Source organism: Eutrema salsugineum, unplaced genomic scaffold (genome assembly GCF_000478725.1).
Source record: "Eutrema salsugineum unplaced genomic scaffold, Eutsalg1_0 scaffold_11, whole genome shotgun sequence".
In the NCBI taxonomy this organism is placed as follows: domain Eukaryota; kingdom Viridiplantae; phylum Streptophyta; class Magnoliopsida; order Brassicales; family Brassicaceae; genus Eutrema; species Eutrema salsugineum.
In genome coordinates, this window is record NW_006256901.1 from 6,935,695 (window position 1) to 6,946,880 (window position 11,186).

Below are 11,186 nucleotides of genomic sequence, written 5' to 3' on the forward strand. Positions count from 1 at the left end.
CAGGCCGATTCAGTTTCCGGGGCCTTCATGAGAATCAGAGACATCTGAGTCTTCTTTCCAGAAAGTCCACGAGTATTCAATTCGGAGCTATGAGCAGGAAGATACGGTCTCCGGAATGGACACATGTCTTGACGCTTCTCTCTGATCGTGTAAATGCACTGCAAAGATGACCCTCCAGAAAGCCTTCCACTTCCCAAGCACCGAAGCTTCCTTCATCAAAGTTGGAGATATATGCGTCCTCTGTCCTCTGCAACCGGAATCACTCAATTCGGAGAAGTATTTTAGAGGTTACATTCTCCAGAATGCGAAGAGGTCCAAGCTGCTCTGAATGCTGCGAGAAAGCCTTGCGACTTGGTTAACTCGCAGGCCTGAAGACGAATGCCTGGAAATTGATGCTGCGAGTTGAGAAGTGCAGGTAAGCTATCAATGGATGAGGTCTGAGGCTCCCGAGCAAGAAAATTGCTAAGTTCACAATACTGCGACTTGGGCATGCTACCTGGGAGACGCTGGAACCAAGCCGCATGATCACTCGCAATCTACTCCGACTTGGGCGTGCTGGCTGGGAGCAAGGAGACCAACCCGCACGGTTTGTACATTCCCCAGAAACCGCCTTGGTCCTGCGAGTTGAAGAAGAAGAAGATTAAGCCGCAGCAAGACTCGCAAAACACTCCTACTTGGGCGTGCGGCTAAGACAAAGCGATTTAAGTCTCACAAGACAAGTTCTTCATCTACTGCGACTTGGGCATGCTACCTGGGAGACACTGGACCAACCCGCATGATTTCCACTTTACCCACTAAAGCCAGGTCAGGACCCGGTTTGTTCCGGGCCGACCCGGTTCATTAGCACTTAGTATATATAGCTTTTTGGAGAAAAACCATAGGGATGTTATCTTCTCTCTTAGTTTCTCTCTAGTTTTCTTTCCTTTTTAGTGTAAAAACGTTTTTGATTAAGAGATATCTCAAGGATTTAATCAATCTAAGTCTGTTTCTTATCATCTCATCATCTCATTTCTGCTTCTAATCATGATTAACATCATCTCTTCCAAAGGATTAGATGTGTTCTTCATGATTAGTGAGTAGTCATCTTTTTAAACTTCTAGGTGTGTAGATTAGGGTGCCTAGATGTTTGATTTGTGATGTTTAGGGTTTAGATTCTCATTTCATTTCCTTAGTTAGCTGCTCCTAATGCCAGATTTCCTTGGGAAAGTGAAATCTGGGTTCATAGGCATTTCATGCACCAAAAGTGTTTGATGAAATGCCTGAAAGAGCTAACTTAAGGGTTTATGTTTTAAATGCCATGAGAATGTTTGTTTGAAGCATAAATGACATATTAGAACTGTTTCTTAGTGCTCATTAGTTCATATTTCACAAATGGGAATTTGGTTTGAAAGTGGATTAGTGTAGAGATTAATGCCTTCATGAGAGGATTAGTCTAGATTAGAGTTCTAAGTTGAAATGTTTGAGATCATGTGAGTGCTTGTTATGTCTTTCTGCATAAGATTCAGTCTTCTTGGTTGAGAGATTGTTTGGTCACTCATTAGGCTTGATGCATTATGCTTGTTGATTGCTTGATTATATCTAATGGTTGTTAGACTTAATTTAAGTGATTAGCAAAGGGATTATTGTCATGGGAATGAATTAATCTGATTAAGAAGCCTAGACTAAAGAGTAGCAAGTGTTGCATTATGTTCTTAGCATCATGAATCAATATCTAAAGCACCCTAATCAATGATCACATCTAGAGGTTTATCTTTCATCATTTGTTTTATCATCATTTTGTTTGCTTGCTTGTTTAGTAGTTCTTTAATCATTTCTTGTTTGTTTCTTGTTTATGCTTTCTTGTTGCTGGTTTCACCAAACTCATCTTTTATTCAGCTTGACTTAAGAACTTGTCTTATAAACTAGTGCCTAACTACCACACATATGGATTGACACCCCTTATACTACTTTGACAAGGGGATTGATAACCCATCTAAGACTTAAAAACCTTAGTCATCAATATATGATTTTTGTATACCTTTAAATTTTTATCAGAATGACTAGCTTTAATAAAAAAGAAGCTAACCTAACAAAAACATTTTTAATATAAGAAATAACCAATCAGATATGAGGGATTGAAAATTAGAGATTGATTTTATATGACGTTGTTATGACGAATCAAACAACTCGTCGTGTAATCGTCGTATATTACCGACGATTCGTCGTTACTTCGTCTTCTAATTCTTAACATTATACTAAACCCCAAATCATCATATGATATACTGACTAAGAGTTTAGGGTTTTTTTATTTCTTTGTAAATATGTCGTAAATGTTTTCATTATATTAAAAAAAAATTCAAACTTATACATTGCTTATTATACAAAAATATATTTATTAATATTAACCATGAAAACATTCAGATTCATCTGATGACATATACTGATCATCGTCTTCAGCGTCTTCCAAATCTTCATCATCACTTTCATCAAATACATCTGAATAACATTCTTCTTCTGTATTATCGGGGAGATCTTCAACTTGCCTGTTCTGAGGATCAATTAAGAAAACGTCCTCATCAATCTCTGGTTCAGTAATGTCTACGTAAGATTCTTGTTGAAGTGGAAGATCCTCAACACCTACAATCGTGCCCATTGGAGCCACCTTGATAACCGTTAACCAGGAGATCCTTGTCGTTTGAACTCGGGGATTTGGTACAAATGTGACTTGTTATGCTTGAGAAACTAATATAAATGGCTCAAACTTGTTGTACTGTCGTGATTGGTTCACATCTACCACTCCAAATTTGTTAAATCGACCCATCTTCCAATTGTTGGATCAAACTAGTCACATTTGAAGAGAACATTTTTCAATTTTAACAAACCATGATACTTTACTTCAATTATTTCTTGCAACACTACGTAATAATATATTTCATCCTTTACGCAAACTTCATAGTTCGTTGTTGCCTGTTTTGTCCCGTGCTTGTATGTATGGAAAAAATTACCTCAAGTAAACTACATGGATGCAGTCGTTATTTGTGACATATGGCCTAGAAGTAACTCATGAACTATATTAGATATAGATCTGGATCATTAGGGTCCACCTAATGAGAAAGAAATTAATGTTTTGAATTAATTTACTGCATGTTCATTAATTATGAAGAGCAATGTATACAACTTACTTGCATTTTCAACCACAGAGCAAAGTGTTGGTCTTTATGATTGATAACACCGTATTTGTTGTTGGGGTCGGTTTCACCCCAAGCGGATAAAACCATCTCAAAATGACTAAGTATGGAAGAAAACCAATTTGGCCGAGCTGCCCACCAAATATGGGCCGAGCTGTCCCACAAAACAAGTGGGCCGAGCCGCGTTCACCAAGACGAGTGGACCAAGCCGCGCACGAGAGGAATGGGCCGAGCTGTGAACGGGCCGAGCCGTAAGGAGAAGTAAATGGGCCGAGCTGTGCAAGATAGCGAAGGGACCAAGCTGTGCGAGAAAGCAAATGGGCCGAGCCGCATAAGAGGGGGAACGAGCCGAGCCGATTTTGGGCCGAACCAAGGCTTTGAAAGACGAAAGCCCATAAGAAAGCCCTAAGCGAAGTATTATGACGGTGGCCGCACGAAGCAATAAGGAAATGCTCCGAAAATCTCTCCCGAGATTCTCGGCTAGGCGGTTCAAGAAGTTAGTATAAATACGATATCTCTACGATTCATTATGTAACTTTGGCAACCCTAAGCAATAAAGACTAAAAACTTTCACAACAATAAAAACCTTTTTTCGATCTTACCGTTCTTGCGATAAACCCTAGAAGTTTCCGATCCCTTAAGTTTTCCTTAACGAATTTTTGGTTGTGCGAGTTTTACGTACACACAATTTGGCGCCGTCTGTGGGGACTCAAGACTTTCTTACTCTAAATCGACAAGACTTTAAGATCCGAAGAACATGGCGAGCAACACCCTCGACGATAACAACAACAACAGCAACAATGGTAACGGCGCGGAGAAGGACGCTCCAGCATCAGGCACAACGACGGCAACGACCAAAACCCAAGAGGAGATGCGAAACATGATGGCTGCGTTGATGAAGAAAATTGACGAGCAGGACAAAAGAAACGAGGCGATTACGGAGAGGCTCGACGCGATGGCAGCTGAGCGACAACACCCAACCTGGAGAGCCGGAATTCCCGACCCGATGGATGGAATCCAGAGACGCTTCGACTTCTCAACGCCTGCAGAGGCCTCGGGGAGCGGCGCAAGAAACCCCTTGGCTCCACCAATGTTTCGTCCCCTCGGGGAACAGACTCCCACGAAAACCCGAGTCAACATGACCGAGCCGCCTCCACTCCGTCGGAACTCAAGCCGACGAGCCGGCGAGGAGGAGAATGACGTGATTGACGTGGACGCCCAGCAGAACGATGGAACCACGAATTCGCAACAAAACGGCTCGGCTCGGCGAATAAGCCAAGAAGAGCTCGCCTCGGCAATAAACGGCGTCCTGACTGACGAAGTCTCCGATCCCGCTCGCGGCGACAACCCGTCTGAAGAGGAAGAAAACCTCCAATGGATCGAGCAGGCGGAGCGCAAAGATGAGCTGAGGAGAGAAGAGCTGGAGCGACCCTTCCAATCAAGGGGAATAACTCACGCGCAAACTCTCGAAATCAAAGAGCTGCGAGCCTCAATGGCTCGGACAGTAACTGAGGTACGCGCCATGAAATCTCAAGTGCACAACGCGACGAGTGCTTCGCCCGAGATCGATCGGATGCTTGAAGAAACTCAGAGAACACCATTCACGGCAAGAATCACGGAGGCTAGGATTCCCGAGCCCAGGAAGGTGAGAATCCCGTTCTACGAAAGAACAACCAATTCGAAAGCACACATCACAGCGTTTCGGATAGCAATGGGACGAGCCTTCACAAAGAACGCTGCCAAACTTACCGAGCGAGAAGTAGATGCCGGATACTGTTTGCTCTTCATGGAGCACCTTAAGGGAGCCGCACTCGAGTGGTTCTCGAGGCAGGAGCGCAACTCAATCGCCAGTTTTCAACAGCTCTCTGCCTTGTTCCTTAAACAATACTCGATGTTTATGGATAGAAGAACTTCTGATGCCGACCTGTGGACGCTATCCCAAGGACCGAATGAACCACTTCGAGATTACATGGCAAGATTCAAGGCAGTCGTATCCATAATAGAAGGGATAAGCGACAAGGCCGCACTCAAAGCTCTGAAACGATCTTTGTGGTACAAATCCGAATTCTGACGGGAGATGGCACTCAACACGCCACAAACGTTTCAAGATGCTTTGCATCGGTCGTCATACTTTTTCGTAAACGAGGAGGAGATGAAGAATCTGGATGAGCAGTACGAAGCGACGAAAGCAGCAATCCGAAGCTCAATTTTGACGCGCCCCTCGAAGAAAGGCAACCCATCAAACAACGCAACAACGCAGAGCTCGGACAAACCTAGAAGCGGCAGTGCCCATAACTACCAAGTAGGCACTGGACGCGGAAGAGGAGAGCCGTGCAACAACACTTGGGTAAGAAAGCCCACCAACTACGACGAAAAGGCTTTCTGCGAGTATCACCAGACCTACGGGCAGTCTACGGCACAATGCCGAACTTTAGGAGCGAAACTCGCGGCTAAGATGGCGGCGGGAGAACTCCAGAACGCGGTTAACCTCAAAGACCTCGTCCCTAATGAACCAAAAGAAGGAGCCGAGCCGAGCGGCGCGGCAGAACCTGCAAATCCTCCCCGACAAGGCGATAACTCCAAGCGCGACAGGAGAGGCAAACCCAAAGAGCGACCCGAGTCGAGGCAAAGGATCAACATGATCATGGGTGGATCTCAATATTACCAAGACACGGTGTCCTCCATCAAAGCTTATCAGCATCGAGCCGAAGCAAAGGAAAATTGGACGGAACCGACCGACCTCCCGAATACAGTGATCTCCTTCGCCGAGGAGGAAACAGCAGAAATTGATAGACCACACAACGATCCGCTGGTGTTGGAATTAACGATCAGGGATCACGATGTAGTGAGGGTGCTCATCGATACTGGGAGCTCGGTGAACGTCATTTTCAGGGAGACACTCAAAAGGATGGGAATCGATCTCTCCGAGGTGATAGCGATCCCCAAACCTCTAACCGGATTTTCAGGAGAAACAACGATGACTATGGGAACAATTACACTAAGATCGTCGAATTCTGCGTCACCGATCACCCAGCAATCTACAACGTGATTATGGGGACTCCATGGATCAACAGGATTAGGGCGGTCCCTTCCACCTATCATCTCTGCCTCAAATTCCCGACTCCAGCAGGCATCAAAACGATCTGGGGAAGTCAGAAGGAATCGCGAATGTGCTGCTTAGCGGAGCACAAGCTGAGGAATCCCGTCACCGATGCACGAGCAGACATAGATTGCAAAAAGATGAAGACGGACCGAGAGCCTACGAACGAGCTCTCAAAACTCTTATAGCAATTACAGATCGCGGAGAGCCGCGAAACGCACGCCGAGCCGATATGTGACGCAGTGGACTCGGTGTGCATAGACGAAGCGCGTACAGAGCGATGCGTCGAAATCAGAGCAAAACTAGAAGAACCTCTGAAAGGAGAACTTCTTTCTCTCCTCAAAGAGAACATCAACACTTTTTCCTGGACAGCGGAAGACATGCCGGGCATAAGCATCGACGTGACCTGTCACGAGCTGAACGTGGACCCAACCTTCAAACCAATCAAGCAAAAAAGAAGGAAGCTCGGACCCGAACGAGCTAAAGCAGTTAACGACGAAGTGGAGAGATTGCTCAAAGTAGGATCAATCACCGAGGCCAAGTATCCAGACTGGCTTGCGAATCCAGTGGTTGTGAAGAAAAAGAACGGCAAGTGGCGGGTCTGTGTAGATTTCACTGACCTCAACAAGGCGTGCCCAAAAGACAGTTTCCCTCTGCCGCACATCGACCAGCTCGTCGAAGCCACTGCGGGAAATAGGCTGTTAACATTCATGGACGCGTTCTCAGGCTACAATCAGATCTTGATGCATCCTGACGATCGGGAAAAAACAGCATTCATAACTGATCGCGGGATATACTGCTACAAAGTCATGCCGTTCGGGCTCAAGAACGCAGGAGCATTATATCAACGGCTCGTCAATAAAATGTTCGCGGTTCAGCTCGGAAAAACCATGGAGGTATAAATCGATGATATGTTAGTCAAATCACTCGAAGAGAAGGACCATGTCGCGCATCTACGAGAATGCTTCGAGCAGTTGAACAAACACAACATGAAGCTAAACCTGGCGAAGTGTAGGTTCGCGGTCACCTCGGGAGAGTTTCTCGGCTATCTGGTAACTCACCGAGGCATTGAAGCGAATCCCAAACAGATCAAGGCATTAATCGGGATGCCCTCTCCAAGGACGAAGCGAGAAGTGCAAAGGCTCACAAGAAGGGTCGCTGCGCTAAACAAGTTTATTTCCCGTTCTACCGACAAGTGCCTACCTTTCTACGACACCCTTCAGGGAAACAAGAAATTCGAGTGGGACGAGCGATGCGAAGCAGCTTTCCAAGAATTGAAGAATTATCTGGCGAGCCCACCGATCTTGGCAAAACTAGTTGAAGGAGAGCCTCTCTTCCTCTACATCGCCATATCGGCTACAGCTGTGAGTGGTGTGCTTATCAGAGAAGAACGGTCCGAGCAAAAACCCATTCTTTACGTCAGCCAGACACTGACCGATGCCGAGACCCGCTACCCCCAGATCGAGAAAGTCGCCCTAGCCGTTGTAGTTTTGGCTTGCAAACTGCGTCCATATTTTCAATCACATTCGATTGTTGTGCTCGCTACACTTTTGCTGCGCTCTATCCTACACAGCCCGAGCCAATCCGGTCGGCTCGCCAAGTGGGCCATAGAGCTGAGCGAGTACGACATCGAGTATCGGAACAGGTCGTCTGCAAAGTCACAGGTACTCGCAGATTTTCTCATCGAACTCCCAGCCGAAGCAACGAACGAGCCGATCCCAGACGAAGTATGGATGCTGCACGTCGACGGCTCGTCATCTAAACACGGTTCAGGTATAGGAATCCGCCTCACCTCTCCCACAGGAGAGATATTGGAGCAGTCTTTTCGTCTAAACTTCCACGCCTCGAACAACGAAGCAGAATACGAAGCACTGATCGCCGACATACGACTAGCACGGGGAATCGGAGTTCGAAAGATACAAACCTTTTGCGATTCACAGCTCGTAGCATGTCAATTCAACGGAGAATACGAGGCGAAGGATGGATGAATGGGAGCTTATCTCAAGGTGGTACGAGAGCTGGTGCGGGAGTTCGACGAGTTCGAGCTCACACGAATGCCCCGAGGAGAAAACACCTCAGCTGGCGCCTTGGCAGCACTTGCTTCGACCTCAGACCCGGATCTCCGACGGACGATTCCAGTTGAATTCATCGAACGTCCTAGCATTGAAGAGGTAGAAGGAGTTCGGCTGATAAATCCTCCCGAACAGGAACCAGAAAACGACGAAGCCATCGCTATGGACGAAGACGCCTCACCAGCGGAGCTGGAGTACGGCTGCGACAAAGAATGGCTCGGAGCCATCCGAGTATATATCACCGATGGAGAAGTGCCAACCGACAAGTGGGAAGCCCGCAAATTAAAAGCTCAGGCCGCGTGGTATGTCCTCGTCGACGGCGAGGTGTTTAAATGGAGATTCTCAGGACCTCTCATGACATGCGTCGAAGGACCAGAGGCAAGAAAGATCATGCACGAAGTGCACAGCAGTGCACAGCAGTGCGTGCAGAAACCATTCTAGCGGAAGGTCGCTCGCGATCAAGATAAAACGGCACGGTTACTTCTGACCTACGATGGTCAAGGACTGCGAGAAATTTACGGCGAAGTGCGAGAAGTGTCAACGGCACGCTCCAACAATTCATCAACCTACCGAGCTGCTGTAATCAATTTCGTCACCTTATCCTTTTATGAGATGGTCGATGGACATAGTCGGACCACTACATCGATCGAAGCAGAAGCGCTTTCTGCTTGTCCTCACGGATTATTTTTCCAAGTGGGTCGAGGCCGATTCCTACGCAAGCATAAAGGATGTCCAAGTCGAGCACTTCGTCTTGAAAAATATCATCTGCAGACACGGGGTCCCCTACGAGATAGTCACCGATAACGGATCCCAGTTCATCTCGACGCGTTTTGAAGCTTTCTGCGAGAAATGGAAAATCCGTCTGAGCAAATCTACGCCAAGGTACCCTCAAGGGAACGGACAAGCCGAAGCATCCAACAAGACAATCCTAGACGGCCTAAAGAAGAGGCTCGACGCAAAGAAAGGACGATGGGCAGACGAACTCGAAGGAGTCCTTTGGTCGCATCGAAAAACTCCACGCCGACCGGGGAAACTCCATTCGCTCTAGTCTATGGAGCAGAATGCGTAATTCCCCCCGAGGTGGATTTCCCAGGTATTTGACGGAGACTCCTCCCAGGACAGGAGGGCTTGAACCACTTGATGATGCTGGACGAGCTCGATCTAGTCAACGAAAGGCGCGACCAGGCTTTAATCCAAATCCAGAACTATCAACAAGCAACGGCGAGATACTACAACAAAAATGTTTGTAGTCGAAGATTCAAAGAAGGAGAGCTCGTCCTTCGAAAGGTTTTCCAAAACACTGCCGAGAAGAATGCAGGAAAGCTCAGAGCAAACTGGCAAGGTCCTTACAAGATTACAAAAGTAGTTCACCCAGGAGTCTACGAATTCGCGATGGTAGCTGACGAAGCGATTCCAAGATCATGGAATGCCATGCACCTGAAGAAGTATTATCACTAAGACTACAACACGGTCAACATGAACTACGGGACGGCTTGATCCCTGCAAAGGGTACGTAGGCAGTCCGTCCTTGGACGGGTTCAGTTGCCCCCCCCTCCAAAAGGGGGGGGAGTGGGTACGTATACACATACCTTCATTTAACTCTACAATTTTAGCTCGTCTACCGTCTCTAGGAACATTGCCACTTCGGCCTATTTTCAGTTCATTTTAAATCATCTACTTATTTCATGTTCACCTTGGAATTCTAGTTCGTTCATTGTCGCTTCGGCTAGTTTCTCATTTTTTTTAAATTAGCAACTTATTTCATGTTCGCCTCGGATTTTTAATTCGTTCACTCATCACTTCGGCAAAATATCATATCACTTCGACAAGTTACCATGACTTGATCGCCTCGGACCCTTCCTTGTCCTCAGTTTCAGTCCGGCAAACTAAGTCTTTAAACGCCTCGTCTCGTTGCTGGCCACAACGGGACAACAAATACAAAGTTCTCTAAACGGACTTTTACCACCTTTCCTAGGACGAGGGTGCAAGTTACATCCTCTACGGATAAAAATCAAGTGCGCTATACAAATTTCAGACCAAAAACGTATCGGTCGCCACAGTTTACTATCACACACGAGATTATAAGTCGAGACTACATCGCTTTCTCTAAAACCGAAGTGAACTCTAAAAACCCGGCAAAACGTACTCACCTTCCCGGGAATGCCGGTCTATAGTCATATCCCAAAGAGAATAACTCACTTGAAAAATACTTCGGCATTAGTCGGAAATTCTTTCTCAAAACAATCTAAAACAGCTCACCTCAATGAGGACCTCTCTCAGTGATAGAATGGACAAATCCCAGTAAGAGTCCCGAAATCACCTTTGGTTAATAAAAAACGAAACGCCTCGTCGTTTACGCGGCTCGACATCATATAACGAAAACGTCTCGTCGTTAAACACGGCTCGGCGTTTCCAAAGAAAGTTGCCTCGACATTATCACTTAATACGCCTCAGCGTCACCTAAAATGGAGACGCTCCACAAATCAACTCCCAGCTCGGGATCTAGACTTAAACAGAATCCTTAGCCCGGTCTTATATCGATCTATCGAAAAGAGTTCGGCCAGGAAAACAGTCGAGATCATTCTCGACACAGCTCGATAAGCCAATCAACGACAACTCTTTCCAAACAAACAGTTTTCGTAAAAATTTTCATAGGTCGTCAAGGATAAACATATCAAATCCAAAAATGGCTAAGGAAAAGAGAATATAACCAAAAGTAAAATCAACAGTCAAGTGGATAAAGCCATCCAGGCATCGGTTACACAAGAAGTTCAAGAAACGGATAAAATCATCCAAATTTTAAGTACAAAAACATATGAGACGAAAGATAGGGGAAAGCGGAGAGGA

General features: G+C 46.1%; 1 protein-coding gene across 1 annotated transcript; it reads left to right on the top strand.

The window, feature by feature from the left end:
• The first annotated feature begins 5,244 nt into the window (after positions 1-5,244).
• Positions 5,245-6,216, top strand: LOC112089789. Its single transcript, XM_024160547.1, has one exon. The coding sequence runs from the start codon at positions 5,245-5,247 to the stop codon at positions 6,214-6,216; it is 972 nt and encodes a 323-aa protein (XP_024016315.1).
• The last annotated feature ends 4,970 nt before the right edge of the window (positions 6,217-11,186 follow it).

Coding starts and splice junctions, on each gene's coding strand:
- LOC112089789 (XM_024160547.1), top strand. CDS start 5,245: ATGGCACTCAACACGCCACAAACGTTTCAAGATGCTTTGCATCGGTCG.